This window comes from Lacerta agilis, chromosome 11 (genome assembly GCF_009819535.1).
Source record: "Lacerta agilis isolate rLacAgi1 chromosome 11, rLacAgi1.pri, whole genome shotgun sequence".
NCBI classification, from domain to species: Eukaryota; Metazoa; Chordata; class Lepidosauria; order Squamata; family Lacertidae; genus Lacerta; species Lacerta agilis.
The window spans coordinates 10,145,674-10,167,621 of record NC_046322.1 but is presented as its reverse complement, the minus strand read 5'-3'; the positions used below and the strand labels follow the sequence as shown (position 1 = coordinate 10,167,621).

Genomic DNA, 21,948 nt, shown 5'->3' with positions numbered 1-21,948 from the left:
TATCAAGAGGCGGGGAGTTCCAAAGCGTGACGTCGCCTGCGTATAGTCCGTCTTCGGGGGAGAGGTGGAACTACATCTTCCAGCATACACTTCGGTCGCCTCAAAGCCAGCTTTCGCTTCTTCGCCTCTTTGCAAATGAAGCGGGCGGGGCGGAACTCTGGGAGAGGCGTGGCAAGTGCACGTGACCGATTCCGTCTCCGCCTTGCCCCGCCCCTCCCGCTTCTCACAGGCGACGGCTGCGACGACGTGGAAAGATGGAGGCGGTTTGAGTTCCGAGCGGCTGACTGAAAGGTTCGCGCGCGCGCGCCCGCCCGACTGCGTAGGTAGCCCGCCCCTTCCCACAAATGTAGAAGAGGCAGGGCTGCGATTTCTCTCCCCTTCACGCGAGCGAGCCGCGGAGGCGCGCAGCAAAGAGTCCCTGAGGAGAATTCCGCGGGGCGCCGGAGGGGAGCGTCAGTTTCCGTTCCCGCACTCCCCCTACCTACTATTTTTCGGCCGCTTGCCCAGCGGAGCCGGAGCCGGGTGAGTCGCTGCCTCCTCCTCCCTCAGCTTCATGCAAGGCTGACTGCTTAGCATCCCTCTCTGAGGCCGGGAGAGAGGGGCGGGAGGACAGCCCTACGTGTGTCGCAGGGTTGAGGGGAGGGGCCCCTTCTTGTAGCCATGACAGTTGGTGGGAAGGGCAGGTGAGTTTGGGGGCACGAGGGGTCAGCGGGGGAGGGGAGAGAGGTGGCTGATTTATTTATATATTTATATGCTGCTGTGTATATACATAGATATAGACATTCATTTGCCTCTACAGTGGTTCCCAACCTTTTTTTTTGGGGGGGGGGGGGGTTGTGCCCCACCTAAACATCTCTAAAACCCTGACACCCCCCCCCCCCAGTGCTGAATTTAAAGGTAGAGGTAAAGGGACCCCTGACCATCAGGTCCAGTCGTGTCCGACTCTGGGGTTGCGGCGCTCATCTCGCTCTATAGGCCGAGGGAGCCGGCGTTTGTCCGCAGACAGCTTCCGGGTCATGTGGCCAGCATGACAAAGCCGCTTCCGGCGAACCACAGCAGTGCACGGAAACGCCGTTTACCTTCCCGCCGGAGCGGTCCCTATTTATCTACTTGCACTTTGACGTGTTTTCGAACTGCTAGGTGGGCAGAAGCTGGGACCAAGCAACGGGAGCTCACCCTGTGGCAGGGTTTCGAACCGCCGACCTTCTGATCAGCAAGCCCTAGACTCTGAATTTAGGTATAAGCTAAACAAGCTATAGCTTAGGGCCCCACTCTCTTCGGGGCCCCCCAAAAAAGTGTTTCTAAAGGAACTTTTGTTATTGCCAAATGCCAATGTGTTTGCATTATTAAGTTTGTTATGAATAAAAACATCATTTTAAGTTAGAGCTTAATAATTATTTCACTATTAATATGCTTCTTAATTGTATTTCAGTTCAACAATTACTTTGCACATAACAAAATATGTATTTTATAAAATGGCTTTAGATACCTATTAGGTCCATAAATTACCATATAGCGTATATTCAACACACAAAACAGTGACAATTTGTTGTTGACAAAGGGCAGCTGGACATATAAAGCGCCCCATTACCTTCAGTAGCTTAGGGCCTCATTAAATGTAAATCCAGCCCTGATTCTCTCTCCTCTGTGACATACAATTCTTCTTTTTCAAAAAGTGAACTCCTCTTCAAGTGGTGGAAGCCTAAAAAACCATTAGCTGATAGTAACTCATTCTCAAATCCCCCCCCAATAAAAATCAAATTGCCCCACATTGGGAACCACAGCTCTAGAAGGTCTACAGGAAGTGTTAAAGCTACCATTAATTTGAAGAAGAAGAAGAAATGCACAGTTGAAAATGAGCAATTAAGGGCATTCAACGTTTAAAGGGTGGGAACATGCCTGCAGCTGCGTGCCTAAAGAAGGCTGTTAGGGATAGCACGGGGCTCTGTCGCTCTGAATCTCAGGGTTGTGGGTTGAGCCCCAGGTTGGGCAAAATACTCCTGCACTGAAGCGGGTGGTTGGACTAGATGACACTTGTGGTCTCTCCCAACTCTACAACAGATGTGGATTTAGGGCAGTGTGACTGGTTCCGCCGTCGCACTGAGTGCTGAGCCTAGCAGGTGCTGCCTCGCGTCACAACTATGACATTGAATTGAGAGGCAGGAGGATGCTGAGTTTTTGACTCACAGGACACCGCTGAAATTTGAAAGACCAAAGCCCACCCCTGTCTACAATTTCTATGGATTGGTGCTGAGGAATCATAGAATTGTAGAGTTGGAAGGAACCACTAGGATCATCTGGTCCAACCCCCCTGCAATGCAGGAATCTTTTGAACCCACGGCCCTGAGATTGAGTCTCATGCTCTACCAACTAAGCTGTCCCAGAACTTCTGATGGCGGTGATTGCTAGGGGATACCTAACTCAAGAAGGGGCAACTGAATAAGTTACCCCTGCACACACAGATATACCTTCTCCCACTTTATATAGTGCACACAGCATGTTTCTCTCACACACTGATAGAGTCCTATGCAGGCTTACTCAGGAGTGAGGTCCTCCAGTGTTAAGTGAGTCTAGCTCTTGGGTAAATGTGCATAGGCTTGGGTCCTGTGTTAATCTAGAATAACTTACCCCTTTAGTTTTATATGCTTCTCTTGTATGATTCTTAACTATAGAAAGAAGAAGTATCTGCTTTCGTAGCCACTCTTACTGTAAATATAACAAGGTGGTTAAATAGACTACAGTGGACGCTCGGGTTGTGAATGCGATCCATGCGGGAGGCGCATTTGCAACCCGCACCGCTGCGCCTGTGCACGTACACAACGCAATTCAGTGCTTCTGCGCATGCTCAAAGCCCGATTTAGCGTTTCTGCGCATGTGCGAGTGCCGAAACCCAGAAGTAACCCATTCCGTTACTTCCAGGTTCGGCGTGGTGCGCAACCCAAAATCATGCAACCTGAAGTGGCTGTAACCCGAGGTATGACTGTATATCTGTACTAACTGCTATTGAGCTATCTTCTGACCATCTGGGTAGCTAGAGCATTAAAAAAAAAAAAGTACTCCCTTTGTCAGTTTTAACATGTATATGAGCAAGGTAAGTTGTGGGTTAATTAATAGGGAGTGCAGGGCAAGCATAAATGGTGTTCTCAGGTGGTTGTCCATCCAGGCACTGGCTAAACTGCAGAGCTAGCAGTTCAAAAGCACACCAGGTACCGCTGTGTCAGGAAGGTAAATGGTGTTTCCATGTGCTCTGGCTTCAATCATGGTGTTCCGTTGCCCCTGAAGCCGTTTAGTCATGCTGACCACATGACTCGGACAGCTGGCCACATGCCAGCTCCCTCAGCCTGAAAGTGAGATGAGTGCCACACTCCATAGTCACATTTGACTGGACTTAACCGTCCAGACAGAGACCTGTTTTGCTTCAGCAAGGTATCTCCTTCAGGTACCTTCTGACCATACCTTGGGTGTGTCCTTGATTAAGCCTGTCAGTAAGTTTTGAACTTGCCAGTATTTCAAAAATAAATTCCTGTAAGTAAGAGCATACTGTATATGCAGGATATGGTACTGTGATCTAGCATAATTGTAGACATGTTTACGAGGCAGAGAAAATGGGGCTGATAACAAACTGCTTTCTTTAAGAAGAAACAAAGTTAATGGTATCAATGATAGTCGGTTCATTGCTAAATCTGGAGTCTGAGTAAGGTAGGCAGTGTGGACCTAGGGGAAGACCTTATTGAGGTGTGCTGGTGCCAAATATGAAATTTGCCAGTTTTTCAAATGCTGCTTCCTCATCACAACATGCAGTTAAATGGAAAAGCATCAGTCTGGAGATGGAGGCTGGTATAACAACTCCTGAAATAGAATAACTGCTATTGGGATCATAATCTTGATTTATGGTAATTTTTCTCACGCATCCCACTTGCATATGAAAATAAACCTTCATGACATTGTGTTCTTTAGAAATAAATGGGTGTGCAAAACCTAGTTTCTAATCCTACTTGTAGAAAGGTTTGCTTAACTGCAGTTAACATTGCTACCAGCATAAAGTTTAACCATGATTAGGTTTAGACCATGTCTAAAAATATTGTAACATTTCAGGTTATTCTATTTTCACCTTGGTATGTTGATGTGAAGGGCAATGGGTGTAGAAGTGCTAATCACATAACACTCTTTAGTATTTCCTTGCCTGAGTAAGATACGTCTCATTCCATGGTCTGCTTGGGTTGTGACCTGTGTTCCAGCTATCTTATTTTACAGCTTCTGTTCCAGATAACCTTACAGAGCCATCATACTGATAAGAACAGACCGTTACTTACTGTGACTCTAAAAGTGAATGGTTTCAGAGTGGTGTTCTAAAGCACTGTTCATGTTAAAGTTCTGTTGTCTGTACAATCGTACCTCATGTTGCGTTCGCTGCGGGTTGCAAATGGCACGGGATACGAACACGCCGAACCCAGAAGTAACGGAATGGAGTACTTACGGGTTTGGCGGGTCGCGCATGCACAGACGCGTGCAGTGACATCACATGCATGCGCAGGCGCGCCAAATTACGACCCACGCGTGCACAGAAGCGGTGCTGCGGGTTGCGGACTTCTCAGGATATGAACGGGGCTCCGGAATGGATCCCGTTCTTATCTAGAGGTACCAATGTAGTGTGCTTGATATGACAGAAGAAGAGACTGCAAGACATGTCTGCAGCAACTGTTTGGTCCTGGAGCTTAGGTTCTTGACCTTGGGCCAGACTTTGTCTCTCAACACCACCTACTTACTAGGACTGTTGTGAGATTGTGTGCAAAATATTTCCCTGAGTTTCCGGGAGGAAGGGCATTTTGTAAACATGGTAAATTATGAGAGAGAAACTATGACCATTCTATACAAAGTTCTTGAATCCCTGGCTTTAATTTCCAGCACCACCACAGTAAACAAGTTCCAGTTATGGTGATACAGTTGTTACTGGATTTGGGATTTAAGTGCTTTGTAGACAGTGAACACATTGTGAGTTGTGCGTATGGAATGGTTGTTGTACACAGCTTGTACACTAAGTAAGGAACATCCAAACTGGCCTACTGTTTTAGAACTGGTGTATACTGGGGTGAATGTCCACTGCAAGCTGCATTATTTGCCTCAGTCCTGGTGGGTGCTTATTCTGAGATTTTGCACTTGAGCCTGTATTTGCTTCTTTCAGAATGTTTACTATGGCAGTGCTAGTCCCCTAAGTGTTTCCTCAGAGACTTAAGCAGTGTTAGAAACTCAGATATGTAAGCTAATCAGCAAATGGCATCTTAAACCTAAGTTACAGTCGCCACAACAGTATGTCTAGGCGCCTTTATATTTTTTGCAATGACATTTTTTAATCATCATCATCATTATTCATTTGCATTTCTATACTGCTTTATATTTTAAAGAAAAAAAAATCTCAAAGTGGTTTACAACACATTAGAACATCAAATAAAATAATCCAGGATTATAACAAATGAAAGCTTCAAGGAAAATATTTCAGATCCTTCTCCAAGTGGCATTTTGTTCCCCCCATATTTGTTTAATAATAATAATAATAATAATATTTATTATTTGTACCCCGCCCATCTGGCTGGATTTAACAAGTTGATTTATATAGCTGCCCCATAGTAGAAGAACTCTAGGAAGCCAGTGTGGTGTAGTGGTTAGTGTGTCAGATAGGAACTGGGAGATCAGGGTTGAAATCCCCACTCTTGTTATTAAGCTTACTGGGTGACTTTGGAGTCAGTCACAGCCTCTTAACCTACCTCACAGGGCCGTCGTAGGGATTAATTGATGAGGCGGGTGAACCATGTACCCATTGGAGAAAAAGGTGGGGTATAAATGCAATAAATAAGCTCTTCTGTTTAACTGCATAAGAAAGCTGATGGGGCCAGCCAGATGTGGATGTCAGTTGCCAACCTGGCGTCCAGAGATGCCCATGTGGTTGCAATTGGACCCTTCCCAGTAGCAAAACACACCTGGACATAAGATATCTTGCAACTTCCTTTTTCTGTAGAGTAAATCTCTTTCTGTAGAATAAGATAATAAAGAACCATTTTCAGTTTAAACAAAATAAAAAATAAAAAAATTCCTTCCAGTAGCACCTTAGAGACCAACTAAGTTTGTTCTTGGTATGAGCTTTCGTGTGCATGCACAATTCTTCGTAATATTTCTGAGTACAGTAGTCTTTTTTGTGCCTTTTCTAGTTTTGTAGTTTACTAGCAGTGTGATTGAGCAGATAGTGACATCTATTTCCAGTTCTTTTCTACATCCAGATTAATTTATTATACACATTCTCAGCAGGGAAAGGAAACAGTTTTACATATTAAATACACCTTTCCTGAACAGTTTGTATAAACTTGCTGAATAGTTGTATCCTGTACTAGTCCATAAAATACTCAAAGCATACACTTGCTCATTATGGAGGCATACTGTGTATATGGTGTCCTGTAGCGCTATGGTAACATGACTACGTAATTCACAATTTCTGTTCAGGCTCCCAGTAACTTGGTAGCTTATATTTCCATTGTCGCTCATGGTGCTCTTAATAGGTTATCTTGCTAGCTCAATTGCAGATAGCAGAACTTAACAGTTTATTGCCAAAGGCCAGCTGGTAAAATGTGTATACCACTGTGAAAGGCTTTTAAATTTCTTCATTTTTGTATCCTGAGGTACTCTTCATAGTTTTTTAATTTGGCAGAGAAGATTTGATGGTGTGTATTGCCTTTTCCTCAAGGGCTAAATATGCTACGGTGAGCTTGACTCTCTGAGTCTGAGATGGTTTTCTAATTGCTTAACTTGTTCCATTCCAGTAGCAGGCTTGCTACTGGAGGAATGAGAAACTATTTGACCTTACTATTCCTTTATGCACTTGGGAGCAAAAGTGTTGCATCTGCATTGTAGTGTTGGCGTAATGGTTTTATTTGCATAGTATTGCTTGACAAATTATATTTTTTAACTTTGGTATTCACGGCTCAAGAAAAAAGGGTAGTAGATAAAAGATGCATAGAATGAAATCCTCATAAGCAGCAGCAGCAGCAGCAGCAGCATGCAAACTTATAACCCAAAGGTAAAATGTATGTTAAATCTGAGAATCCCACAAGCTTGGAATGTGCCAGGTTGCTTTTACCCAGTACTTATTTCCAGAATTTTAGGGCCTGTTCATGTGTGCTTCTCCTTAGGGTAACATCCTCCCTGTTCCCCTTATTATGTGTCAAAGTTGTAAACTAAACCATGGAAGCCCTGTATTTATCTGAATGTGAGATCTCTCAGTGCTCTTGTTTTTTTCTGCCTGTGGTGAGGATAGCAAGTGTAGGTTTACAATCCTAAAGGGACAATCCTACTTGCTGCAGATAAAATTTGAGGGCGCAAGGAACTGGCAAACGCCGCCAAATATCAGTCTGAGAACCATATCTACCTTTGTTTCCAGGGATACTGCATTTGCCTTTAAGCTGCTTTCCAGTCAAATTACGCTGAAAATTTTGTGGATACAACAGTTTGCTTTCCATACTGAAGAGATAACACTCCAAAGGGAAGGAGGTGGACAGTTGTGTTGCTTCTGTGTCCTACTTTCTTCCATATGTTTTATTCAGGAACGGCATGCAATCTTTTTTTCTCACCGCCAGAATCTTAACAGTCCTTATAAGCAATTTCTAGTATGGTAGCTGTCTTAGTTTGTTGCAGCAAAAAGAACAATGAACCTTGTGGCACTTTAAAGACTAACAAATTATGGCATAAATCATAGAATTGTAGAGTTGGAAGGGACCCTGAGGATCATCTAGTCCAACCCCCTGCAATGCAGGAATATGGAGCTGTCCCACATGGCAATCAAACCTGCAACCTTGGTGTTATCAGCACCATGCTTTAACCAACTGAGCTATCCGCAGGAGGCCTTGAAATGTCACTGGGCAGCCTAGACTCGGTCTGTATCCTGGTTTCTCTACACCAAACCTTGTTGAGAAGATAAAATGTGGGGTGGGGAGGGAGCCCTGTTCATGCCACCTGAACGTCCATGCAAGAAGGAAGGATAGAGTAAAATACAGATAGTAATAAATACCTTGCACAATTACAGTTGATAGGACAAAGTAGAATAGCATTTTGGAAATGGATGTTCTATGAGCATCTGTTGCCTGATTTCCCTTCAGATCCTTTTTTTACATGGCAGATGTCATTATTTTTGTGTTCCTTTCTACTGCCAGGCCCCCTGTTGCTCAGTCTGGTTTACAAATAAGTGTATTTTGTGGTATTTCTTCAGCTGTTCTCTATATAACACCACTTAAGTTCTTCAGGTCTGCTTAGTCAGAGATGTATGTCTGATAAAGACTGTGCAGGGTGTTCCTGATGTTAGGTGATCGAGTCAAGCTGAATATTATCTAGAGATACCGGTATGTACAATACCAGCTCTCAAATGTTCTGTCACACTCTTAAGAGAGCAGTCCTATTTAATACTGGAGAGGAAGGCTGGATCTACACTGATCTAAAAAGAAGCTAAGAAAAAAGTTATATAGCTCACATTGCAATTTTCCATTTACTGCTGTATAGCGCCCCTGGTGTCACATTTTTATAATGCATTTATAATGTTATAACTCACCAGTACTGTATAGTTTATTTCTAAGTCTCATTGAACTCAGTGGGACTTTCTGCTGAGAAGTTATGTATAGGATTGCCCTGTAATATTGTCAAGAAGCAGAACCTAGCATTGAGTTATGCGTTAAAGAGTAGGCTTTATTGTTAGTGCCCTGGAGCCAGTTTAGCCCCATAACTCCAGTGGTGTGTCTTGAGTGCATCCCTTTGTTTTCTCCCATTACTCACCATGGGGGAGAGGCAGGCAAAGTACTACATTTGGGAGTGGGGGCACTGTTGCATGAGGGTCCATAATTCAGTGCAGGAGCATGGGCTTTGTATGCAGAGGTCCCTTGCTTCAGTCCCATCTCGAGTGGAAAGAATTTCAGCAGGGCCAGGAATGATCTGTGCAAGAGTCTTAGGAGAGACTCTACCAGTCAGAACAAACTTAAATGGAGCATGCAAGGCAACTTCATAGGAAGGTGAAAGCTGCCTGCATCCTGAAAATGGATGGCCTGGTCTTGTGTGATAGGTATACCACAGGTACATGTGCCCCTCTTCCCAGAAGACCTTGCAATGTAGGAACCCTCCCTCCTTGTGCATCCGTCTCATCATGATGATCAGTATTTTGCTGTCAAGTCATAAACATGTCAAAAGCAGAAGAATCCAGATAACTGGGAGATTGTATGTCTATGTGCATGTGCCAAAATATTTAATAGGTATTCTGGAAAAGTAGTAGCAGCCACAGGGCATATTATGGTGAATTTGCTCAAGTTTGACATTAATGATTTTTGACTATGGATTTGGAAGTTTACCATTTGTTGTAACTTGTCTTTGTAGCTTATGCCCTGACAGTGAGCAGAAGGCAAATAGGACGGGCAGCTGTCTAACTTTTATGGCTGAAAGTCAAAGTGATATTGTTAAGAGTTTTACATGGCAATGATCCCTTTCTTCTCTTGACTGTTTCTTGCTATGTCATAATGATTAACTTTTAGGGTAGCAAATAAAGCAGTGCAGAAACCTGAACTTAAAGATTTATACATATACATCTTTATAGCGGCTTGGGAAAGTGAAATATATACAGTAGTATAAGATGTAGGAAAACATAGGATAGTTCTTCAGTCAATGGAGATGCATAAAATGAAGGCATCTGGCTTGAACATTTTTGCTACTATAGTGCAGCATCAAAATAATGAAATCTCAGAATATCCAAGTAGACCTTACATAGAAGCTAGGTATTTTCATTAAACAAACAAACAGACAGACAGACAGACAGAAAGAAAGAAAGACATAAACAACAGCAAAGGCACCACCCTGGATTAAAATTTCAGATAAAATGTATTCTAACAACATGCCATAGTATTCTGTGACAACGACTACACTTTGCAAACCTGCAAAAATGTGGTACTGTTTCAAGGTAATTTAAAATAGTTAGTGATGCATCTGACAGGGTGAACTTAAATGAATTTATAGGGAATTGAAATTACTGTAAATATACTTTGTAATGTAGAAGTGGATGGGCAGCCACCATACCCAAGCAACATTGTGCAGAGGACTTGCATTATAACTGTACCGGTAAGCATTTGTGGCAGACTTTAGGCAATCATTTGGTTGTGGAATAATGTGTTGCAAAACATTAGGCTAGAGTTGCAGTTAATGTTGGAAATGGCCGTTGCAACTCCACTTATGCTGTAAGCTGCTATACCTGCATGAGAAGGATAGATAGAGAGGGGCCTCTCAAGCTTCCTACACTATCCTGGTGCTGATTCATTGACCCATTGAACTTCCTTCAGTGTTAGACTGATTCTCTTAGGGTTGCTGAGCTGACCTCCCTCCCTTCCCTCCTTCTTACTCCATGCTTCTCTGCAGAACAGACATACTTGATACGAAACAAGCATGGCTTTTTGCATATACTAGATAGGAAAGATCCTAGTTCTATCAAACATGTATTTTCTGTAATAAATGTAGTTTTCTTATTTTCCAAACTCTAGCGTCTCAGTGGTATTGCATCCAGAAAGTGTGCTGCTCCAATAGGAAATCTGTGTTAAGTTCAACTTCTGCCAAGCATTTAAACCCCAAATGCCATCAATTGTAGCCACTCAGGAGCCAGTACAGCAGTTTTTGGATGTAATGATTGTATAGACTTAACAATTCTTGAAGTGTTGTGTCAAGAAAAAAATATAAAAAGAAGAATATTCCTGGATGCCAAGATCCAAGTTGTGGGCAAGTATATTTGTTGAGAGAACTCCAGCAGAGATTTAAAATCACAAAATAAGCAGCAAGTTAAAGTGTGGAAATATAGGCTGTAAAACCTTCTAAGTGAGTTTCACAATTTCTCCCTTTAAAAGTTCCTTCCAGACTTTCCCTCTTCGCCCAGCAAAGGAAAAGACCACATGTTTGATATGTTTACTTACAAACCCTGAGAATCATCTAATCCAATCCCTGCAATGCAGGAATAGCCATCCAATCTTTGCTAAAAAAAAAAAAAACCTCCAAGGAAGGAGAGTCCACCAGTGTCTGAAGAAATCCGTTCCACTGTCAAATAGCTCTTGCCTTCAGAAAGTTATTCCTGATGGAATCTCCTTTCTTGTAACTTGAAGCTTCCTGAGCAAGAGAAAACAAGCTTGCTTCCTCTTCCATGGGACAGTCCTTTAGATATTTGAAGATGTTTGCTGTATTTTCTAGGCTAAACATACCCAGCTCCTTCAACCATTCCTTATAAGGCTTAGTTTCCAAACCCTAGATCATTTTGGGTGCCCTCCTCTTTGCACATGTTCCAGTTTGTCAATATCCTTCTTAAATTGTGGTGTACAGAACTGGAAACAGTATTCTAGGTGTGGTGTGACCAAGGCAGACTAGAGTGGTTCTATGACTTTATTGACCTGAACACTTTCTGTTGATGCAGCCTAGAATAGCATTAGCTTTTTTTGCTGCTGCATCACACTACTGACTCATGTTAAGCTTGTGGTTTATTGAGATCCATAGATTCTTTTCACATGTACTGTTGGCAAGCCAGTAGTCAGATTCATGTGTCTTTCCATGTATCAGTCACAAAAGTTGCACAGGCAGTAAAACGTAGCTTAGTTCCAGAGTGGTAAAAGTTCCTAAACTATTGCTATAGGAATGTGAGAGAGGTTTGTAAAAGCCATGTGGCTGGAGCACTGAGCTTAGACCTCCTCACACATTGAGTTCACAAGTGGTCTGGAAGGGAACAAAGGGTTGATTACCCATTTCTAGAGCTGCACAATATATTAGTAAATTGTCAGAAACTTGTGTGGCGTCCAGATCATGAGACTGGTTCAGACATTTTGAGTTGGCAATACATTGCTCCAGCTGAAATTGCCTGCAGAGACTTCCTGTCCCCTAGCTGAGCAGTTTAACGGAGACTCGATGGCCCTCTGGCTCACAGTTAAAAACAAATTTTTGGTTTTTTTGAAAGGTGATTAAAATCAAGAATTGCTGAAAAGAAATAAAGCACACATAACTTCTATGTCTGGATGGGTTTGTTAAAACAAAAATATTTTAAGGATGTGCTAAAAAGAATAGAGCGAAGATGCTTGCCTGGTGTCAGTAGCCAGGGAATACCAAAGTGTAGGTGCTACCATGCTAAAACAAATTATTGCAAGTGTGAAATGAGTATTATGTGGCATCCATAACAATTTCAGTTATGTACATCAAAGTGGTTGTGTTGGCAAGATGATCCCACAAATAACCTGGTTCCAAGCTGTTAAGGGCTTTATATAATAATTGTAACAATTTGACCTTCTGGGTTCATATTCTGGGAAAGTAAAGATGATGGGCAGATGCTGGCAAGTACAGTCATACCTTGGATCCCGAACGCCTTGTAAGTCAAACATTTTGGCTCCCGAATGCCGCAAACCCAGAAGTGAGTGCGAACTTTCTTTGGAAACCGACCGTCCGACGCAACTTCCGCAGCTTCCGAAAATTTTGGAAGCTGAACGGACTTCCGGAACGGATTCTGTTCGACTTCCGAGGTACCACTGTACTTTATTTTCAAGCAAGCCTTGCCAGGATTAAAAAACAGAACAAAAACGCAGCAGAGGCACAATTGTCTGGGGATATTCTGGCACCAATGGGCACAGCGTAAGGGAGTGCAACTTTAGATGGTGAAATATAAGTAGTGAAATATAAGTAAGTAGAGGGTAATATTGGTGTGCCTTCCTACCACTGAGAGAAAGTTCTTTGACACCTGCATAACAGTGGCTTGATGGAGATGTTTGCATTAGTTATTAAATTGCCATGAAACAGGATGCATTAGTGAGTAAGAAAAGGTTACTAATTAACTTCCTAGTAACTTACTGGATGAGGTGTGTTCCATGAGGACTGATTCTCTGTGTGTAACTATGCTGTATGAGTGAGCAAAATAGGAAATCTTGTAACTGCTGCTTGAATAACTTTGTATTTTCTATATCTTTCGTTTTGTAGCAGCTGTTGTGCCCTCTTCTAAAGGGAACATGAGATTTGCTCAGCAAGACAATCAGAAATTCTAAAGGTAAGTAGGTCTTTTGGCACACAAAAACTTTAATGATATTCGAATGCTACATTTTTTTTAGCAGAGGGTTTCTGTGTACATGTCAGGAAGAACTTTCTGAAGGTAAGAAGAAGAAGAAGAAGAAGAAGAGTTTGGATTTGATATCCCGCTTTTCACTACCCGAAGGAGTCTCAAAGCGGCTAACATTCTCCTTTCCCTTCCTCCCCCACAACAAACACTCTGTGAGGTGAGTGGGGCTGAGAGACTTCAAAGAAGTGTGAGTAGCCCAAGGTCACCCAGCAGCTGCATGTGGAGGAGTGGAGATGCGAACCCGGTTCCCCAGATAACGAGTCTACCGCTCTTAACCACTACACCACACTGGCTCTCTAAGAGCTATTTGACAGTGGAAAAGTTAAATTGGAAAAGTTTTTGTTGTCCCCTTTTAGATTAAAGTATTCATAACTGACAGCCAAGAATCTGAGCTGCCTGTTCCTTGTGCAAAACTACTGCAACACTGATGGTGAAAAGGCAGCACATTGATTTCTGTCAACATAATGCTAAGTACATGTGGTATGTTCCATCTCTGAACATAATGTGGTCCTCTTGTATCTTTGTTTCATTCAATAAGAGTGAAGTCCTATGCATGTCGTCTTAAAAGTGTGTCCCACTAAGTTCAATAGGACTTACTGTCAGGCAATATGATTTTGTACGCTTTCAGCTGGAGACAAGGATTCAAAGTTCAGCATGTTCAAGTGGGCTTTAGGATTGTGCTTATTGGTAGGAGCCCTTGCACTGCAAACCTCTTTTGAAATGGAGAAGGCCTTCCATAAAATTTTTCCTATATGGGTTCAGTTTTTTTTTTTTTTGTTTTGGACATCATTAAAAAGATTCAGCAAAAACTATTTTATTTTCTGTAGCACTATCTCCGTACAATATCAGATTATTACAATTCCTGAACACTTGCATTTTCTGATCATTCATTTCACTTTATTAAAATCAGTAACTTTTGGTTTGCTTTAATTCTCCAGTTTTGTGGGTGGGGTGGCATGAAATTAGTATATTATTTCTCTCTCAGATTATTTTGTGCATTCTTTGCAAAAAAGAAGTGTGCTATTAGTGGATTTTAATTTTTCTTTCCAATCTCTTCATAGGTTTTCCTTCAGTGACATGAAATCTTGAAGTGCAGACCAAATAATAAAATGGGAGCAACTAGCAGCAGCGTCAATGAGCTTCCGGAAAACGAATACTTAAAAAAATTGTCAGGACGAGAGAGAATCTCTGAGAACGACCCATTCTGGAATCAACTGCTCTCTTTTAGCTTTAATACCCCGACAAACAGGTAAGGTGTTTAGTAAATGTGTAAAAGATTTTAAGTAGTCTGAAGCTCTTGGGTGGCTGTGACTTTCATTTGCTTGTATTTTGCAGCTAGTGTTTCTAGCCCTCTGCCTGCAGATGGTGCCTCTTTATTTAAAAAAGCTCTTCAGCCCAGATACAGTATGCAGCCACTGTGCTTTTTGCCCACCCTCATTCCTTATCTGCTGTAGCAAGCAGGACTCTGATTTTGCCTTTCAGCAGGTGAGAAAAGGGGTTGGGTGAAGGGAGTGATAGAATAGTGGAAGGAGGGGAGACACAAGTGCCGCCTTTCAGTGATTTAGCAGCCCTACCTAGTGACAGTAATAGCCATTCTTCTTTCTGTTATTTGTGGATTAAGGTACTTCCAGGTGTCACAAAAGGAGTTGAGGTAAGTTTACATGCTTGTTGTAAACTCATTCACTAATTTGTGGATGTCTTCTTAGACACTCAGATGAAAAAGCATATTCCTGTTCATTCTTTACAATAACTATCAGTGTAAATATAGAAGAGCTAAAGAGCTTAAAGTGTATTTATTTAATTGCTGAAGTCTTTCTATGAATTCAGCCATATTACTGTATTATTTGTATATGCCAAGTTCATTTTCAACTGAGAGTTACTTGAGTGTCATGTTTTTGGGTTCCCAAGTGGGGTTTTTTAATCAAAACAATTATTCATTTGCGACTGAGAATTGATTAAAAATGCACTATGTTGTGCTTAGCACTAGATGGTGCTGCTGCACGAGAGGAGAGCAATTGAGAGAGCATGCAAATACTTTAGCTTAATGGACACTTCAGATGTAAAGTGTTTTTTACATAAATAGAATTTCCAGGCAGAAAATGGATGCAAATCACATAGACATTATCAAGTGTGTGATGATCTCACAACTGTCTGTTTTATTATTTGTTCTTATACGAAGAAGCTGTGTTTGGGTGCAGATCCCCAGCACACACATGCAGTGAAATAGATATCCATGCGAACTCTCCTCTTTTCTTCCTTTCACACACTCTGATTTTCCTTTAACAGATATGATCATAGTTTTCTGTGACTTCTGAATTGACAAACCATGGTTTACATAAACATTCGTTTGCCTGCAAGCCAGTTCAGACTGGTTTGCAAGCAAGCTATAGTTTACCACAAAACACCCTGACAGATGATTAGCAGTGTATCAGTGTGTGCACAAGCCTAACTCACCTAGCAGTAAATCATGGTTGAACCAGCCAGATTTTATTTTAATGTCTGCATTAATACATTCTGCTCTTCTGCATCTCTTTACCAGTGAAATAACTTAGCCTGCAAAACTTGAGTGCTTTGCTCACTTAAGTTAAAAATAAGGTTGAACTCTTACTCATTTAACAATAGTAATGTGTGATTTGCTTTACAAACTCCCTCCCCCATCAGTTCTGATAAATACCACAATTAATCTTGTATTTTACTGAACAAACACCAGTGCTCTGTTCACCAACTCTTATGGCTGCTTGGCGCATAGTATTTCTTTTGTGCAGGTATAAGGAAAAGGCCCCATGCAGATCTGTGTTCATTGCAGCCACTTGCCCCTTCTTAACATGTGCACATGTGTGCAGTCTTCATGAATAAACACATAGTTTATTTCCCCCACTAACTGTACCAATGTGAGCCTATATAGAGAAAATGATGTGTAGAGACATGGAGTTAACTTTCAACCAAGTATCTTCAGGATTGCAGCCTTATTTTAATTCCCAGTTTGATTCAGTTACCATTTGTGTGGGCTAACTGCCTTTCCTTCATTCAGCTACTTGCTTGTTGGGGTACTTGCCCCTCTCCTCTCCAGCACCTATACTTTTGTGGTCTGGTACAGGCAGCAACCATTTTCAGTGTGTCCAGTTGACATGTGATCGCCGATGCACGGGTCCTTTTGGGAGAAGACAAACTGGGCCATGGGAGCCAGGAATGGAACCCCCGTATGAAATGGTCACCTCCTGTATTTGTATCTTGGTGGGTTAAGGCTACTCCTATGGGCAAGGAAGTAATAAAACCCTTCAGCATGTATATTTCAATAAGCCTTCAACCTGCTTTTATCAAAATAATATACTGTTTCAAACATATGAGCACATTTTTCTAAATGTACTCTTTCAAAATGAGTTTTGGGCTGTGTTCCCACTCTGTTTGGTCATGACTAATTTTTACCTGCTGTTCCTACACCCATCTGCTAGGTTGGCCTAATATGTAGCCTGTTTTTTTCTAAAAAAATAATGGAGCTGTATCTGTGGGTGTATATGCACTTGTTCAGATACCCTGACAGGAAGCATGAAGAAAAACTGAAATGAATGTTCAGGGACTCAGCTACGCAGCTGCAAATAAAATGTTTTGAATGTGTTGTAAATTGCAGGATACAATTGTGACACTAGATGGCAACCGTGAGCTATAGCAAAACGATTTTAACAAAAAGCATTTTCACAACGTTTTTAACATGTAGATTCCACTCAAGTAACAATTTGTAGTGTTCCTTTTTGTTAACATGTCAGTTCTGCTATTGTGTGTAATTGTTAAACAGGTGTGGCTTTAAAACTATTTTAGTGGCCTTATCTAGATGGGTATGTGTGGAGAGGAAACTGGTATGTACAATGTGGTATGTCTAAATAAGATATCATTTGAAAGCTTTCCCCAATCTTCTCTCCATAAAGCAATAGTTTGTGTGAGTGGTCCTGTACAAGCCGAGGGGTACATCTCTTTTCCCTGATCCATGGTTAATTGCCCTTGGTCTATGGGAGCAAGGTGTAGTTCACAGTCAGTACAAGTGTGACTAATGAACAAAAATATTCATATGCATTTCCTTTATGTGGCTTTGATGATAATCTGTGGTCCTCCAGATGTTGTTGGAAGACACCTCCCATTGCCCCTGAATATTGGGTATGCTGGCTGGAGTAATGAGTGTTCAAGTGAAACAATATTTGGAGGGCCACAGGTTTCCCATTCCTTCCTTAATCCTTCCTATCTTCACCAGTTGCCCTGCCTTTCCCTACTGAATGCTGTTTTGTCCAGTTTGGCCCTCCTTTAATTAGTTGGAAACCATCTCCTTCTATTGTCTTTTTCACTTCTCCATCTCCCACTCTGAAAAAAAAAACCATTCTTCCCTAGCCATAACTAGTCAGCCATTCTGTGCTCTAATCATAGGTAAGCATAAGTAACTTGTTTATTTCTTATCCTTTGTTTAAGGGAACATTGATCCTAGCATCCTTGCCATTTGTCTTGGAGAGACCCAAGTGTGCAGAAACGGCAGTGATACTAGTAATATTCACGATTGAGTCTTGTAGTATAGATGGAAATGGTTCTGGTTCCTTAGCTTTGTAGCAATAGGAATCTTCGTCACTGTTGGTGCAGGCTTTACCTTGACATACCTAGCAGGTGTAAACTTGTTGAAACCTTTGCTCCAGAGTCCTTCACTTCAACCTGGAGAATGTGGTTTAAACCTGCAAGGCAGGGTGAATTTTCTATGTCAAGCTTATAAATGTTGCTTGACTTAATTTAACATCACTTTGACTGTGTAGTCACTTATTATTGCCAGTGTTGTGAAACAATTAAAATTAAGTAGCTGTGTGAGATAATTATCATGGATTGTGCAACGTTTTCCCAAGAGTAGCCTTGAAAGCCCATCAGTTAACACTAAGATTACTGTTGATAAGTATCATTCTTTTAAAAAAATAAAAATGTAGGGAATATATGCATCATTTATGGAAAATGTCCTTTTCTCCCATCATCTTTGGTGAACAATGGTTAGTACCAGTTACAGGTTAGAAGAATTAATTCAGGGTATTTCTGCTGGTTGTGCCATTATGTGAGTGTTGGTTCCTGACTTCATACTGATGCCTGTAACATTCATTGCTCACTTCTAAGTTTGAGTAGTTGATCTTACCAACATATCTCTAATGCTCACAATGCTTTTCAGTGCAGCCAGTTCTCATATTCAGTTGCCAGTCATCTAAGTATGGATATTAATTTGCATGTATTGTCTGAGGCAAATTAAGGCTTCCTTTGATATGCTACCTGTCTTCCATCCCATGGTAGATAGGTAGGCAGGCAGGATTTTTTCAACCTCACAAGCTATTTTTCACCTCCCCCCCCCCCGAGTATAACTGTGGATCCTTGGTTTGTAACTAATTTTTACAGGGGCCATATTTTCTTCTGAGCAAGTGTTTGAAGAACCAGTAACATTGGCTGCTTCCACATCAGCCCAAAACGAGGCAAAGAGCTCCTTAACCCTGTCCAAAGTGTGAGCAGCAAGAGATGCTTGGGTGAACAGGTTAAGATTGTCCTCACCAGAGACCAATAGAATCTTAATGGATTCATGAAAGCTCGGGTGGGGTGGGGGTTCTAGTAGGTGGAGCAAGTGACCCTGTTGAAGCCCTTGGTATATCAGGTAAGTAAGGCCAAAGAAACAGGCTGGGTGTCTGCTGTATCGCAAGTGGTGAAAGATGTGCTGTGAAGCTGACTAAGCACATTTGACAACATAACTGTGCCTACTGTGTTATGGTGAGGGCAGTGAAAAAGACCCACTTCTTTGCCTCTATCCTCAAGTGGCTGTCTAGTGGATCTTTTCAAATTGTCTGACGTCTGTTAACATCTACCCAGAACATGGAGTTTTAGACCCTCCATAGCAGGGGTCAGCAACCTTTTTCAGCCATGGGCCGGTCCACTGTCCCTCAGACCATGTGGGGGGCCGGACTATATTTTTTTTTTGGGGGGGGGTGGTGGAATGAATGAATTCCTATGCCCTACAAATAACCCCACAGATGCATTTTAAATAAAAGCACACATTCTGCTCATGTGAAAACACCAGGCAGACCCCACAAATAACCCAAAGACGCTTTTTTAAAAAACAAAAGGACACATTCTGCTCATGTAAAAACACGCTGATTCCCGGACCATCCGCGGGCCGGATTTAGAGGGTGATTGGGCCAGATCTGGCCTTAGGTTGCCTACCCCTCTCCATAGCAATTTTGACACAACATCCATATTCACTGCAGTCTGCAGTGAGGGGGCCAAAAATCTGCTGCAGCATCTTGGGATCAGTTCAAGGTGCTGGTTTTGGTGTACAGATTGGGGCCAGGATATGTGAAAGGAGTGTTCGAAACTCAGATATACAAACTAGGCACCACATGCAGCCTTCAGCCTAAGTTACAGTCAAAGCAACTCTACCTGAAACATAGTCATACCCCTTATATACCCAACTGATCACTGCACTTTGTAGGTGCAGGCTTTTGGAATTCCCTCCTGTGAAATTTTAAACAGATAATCCTCTCTGTTGTCTTTTCAGCACCTACCAAGACCAAGCATTTTAAGTGGATAGCTTTCCCATTCTGCCAACTCTATTGGAATTGCTTTTCAATTGTAGATGTTTCAATTGTTTTCTTGTTTGTGTGCTTGCTTGTGTGATAATATAATAGACATTTCAGTTGGCCACTGCCACCTGTCTTTGTCTTAGCGTGTGCATAAGGGGAGGGCTGTGCTTAAAGCCTCACGGTGTTCACCCTGCAGATTAAAGTGATTGAAAGAGACATAACCTATGTTTCATCTTGAGAGAAAGTGCCTGAGGTGTATATTGGTGTGTGTGTGTGTGTGTGTTCCTTTGGAGAAGGAGGGCCTGCTTGGCTAGATTTCATTTTAAAAATGCCAGTTGCCTGTCCTTACTTTACATGCGTGTGAGATAATCTAACATTTTATTAGCACATTGCATTTAAAACCCCAAATCAATGTTGTTTAAGTCTAGTTTAACAGAATCTACTGTATCTTTAAGTTCAAATGATTGAACGGCTATCAGTCTCCTAAGTGAACTTTTACTGCTTGTTAAATAGCAGGTCCTCCCCCAGGTTAGTTATTCAGAATCGGAAAGCAGTTTGAAGTCTAACAGTGCCACTCTGTGGGCTAATGAAAGGATCCATACTAGAAAACTGTGTTTCCATCTTGGTATTCATTCATTCATTTTTTACATGAGCAGGGCTTCCGTAGGGATTGTGGTGCAAAGCAAATGTAATAAATAGGTGGTGTTAGTGTTCCTGCTCCTGTGCCACTTCATGAATTTTGGCTGATGACATGCGTGTGCATTTTCTGGGCAAGTAGGTAGAATAGTTCATCTTCTGTCGCCTTAACAGAAAAAATATTTAGGGAATTTTTCCACCATTTGTGCTTATTTTCCCTCCTGCCAGAATGTAACTCTTACTGTTTATATGACAGTTGCCTCTGCATTTCCTTGGAAGGGTTGCCATAGCTTCCTGAATGATTTGTGTATTGACAGTCCCTTGGAGGTCTTAGCTATATAGATTTCAGTAAAGGGAGAATGTTAAAATTATTCACTGCGACATCATCTTAGTTAAATTAGTGAAATACCTTATTGTTAATGAGTGCTTGGGTGAAATAAATAATGGTTAGTAGGATGAATTTTTAAATTCAACTCAACCAGGGAAATTGCGGGGGGGAAATGAAAATGGCACTGATGGATGGAGAAGAAAGAGTCTGGAATGCGGTTGCATTTGTAAGGTTTGGAAAGGAGTCAGTATGAAGACAAAATAGTTATAGGTTGCAGCCATCACACCCCAACATGTGCTGTTTTGGAGGGCAGGGGAAACAGGTATGTAGATCCAGGCAGTGGCGTAGTAGGGGGGGGGCGGGGGCGGCAGCAGTGCACTCCTGGTGCCATGACTCTGGGGGTGACAAGGCATGCGGTTTGCCGGCGCCGCCACTCCAGCACCGTACGGATGGTGCCGGGATCCTCTGCTCGCAGCTGCAGCCGCATGTAGAGGATCCTCCGTTCATGGCTGCAGCCGCGAGCAGAGGATCCTGGCACCGTCTGTACGGCGCTGGAGCAGTGCCACCGGCAACGCGCTACGTAGTGCGTATGTGTCGTATGTAGCGATGCTGCTCATGCGCACTACATAGCAATGCCCCGCCCCGGGTGCGCGTAATGTTTGCCGCTCTGGGTGCCCGAGCGGCTTCCTACACCACTGGAGCCAGGCAACTGTCCGGGAATTATGGACCTTTAACCAGCCCTAGCTAAGAGGAGTTTGGCTACTGTTAATCATAGCTAATATTAGTGCAGATACAATACTAAATGTAAGGGGTGAATGACGTTGTGCGATATAAGGGAGCACACAGGCCTCCAGCCCTCTTATTTATTAAGCATGGTTAAGAAATTGACAGTCGTACATCTGCACAAAACCTATTCAGATTACCAGGCTATACCTAAAACCACCACTTCTCTTATTTCTAGTAATAGAATAGCACTGATAACTAGACTACAAGTGCTGCAGTTGGCAATACCTCTTGACATTCTAAAGATTTAGAAACTTCAAAGATAAGGTGGAATCATATTTTTTAATGTTCTACATTTATAAAGGTTCTCCTTTTTGTTTCTCATCTTTTTCCTGATTTACTTGGTAAATATATTAATTGCATAAATATATTAATGTTTCTGCAAAAACATTATAAAAATGTGTAGCTTTTTTTAAAGTTTAGTTTATAAATTGTGCTGCCTCAGTTGTGCTACCTCTATGCCAATGAAAACAAAACAGTAA

General features: G+C 42.1%; 1 protein-coding gene across 3 annotated transcripts in view; it reads left to right on the top strand.

The window, feature by feature from the left end:
• Positions 1-505: 505 nt before the first annotated feature.
• Positions 506-21,948, top strand: part of DYM (dymeclin) — a 143,863-nt gene continuing 122,420 nt past the window's right edge. For 2 of the 3 annotated variants that reach the window (XM_033164520.1, XM_033164518.1), the window contains exons 1-2: positions 13,006-13,072; positions 14,203-14,390. In XM_033164520.1, the coding sequence (XP_033020411.1) occupies positions 14,251-14,390 (140 nt within the window). In that variant the 5' untranslated portion in view covers positions 13,006-13,072; positions 14,203-14,250. Of the gene's footprint in view, positions 523-13,005; positions 13,073-14,202; positions 14,391-21,948 lie in introns of those variants that run through there. The other variant, XM_033164519.1, reaches the window with a different exon arrangement.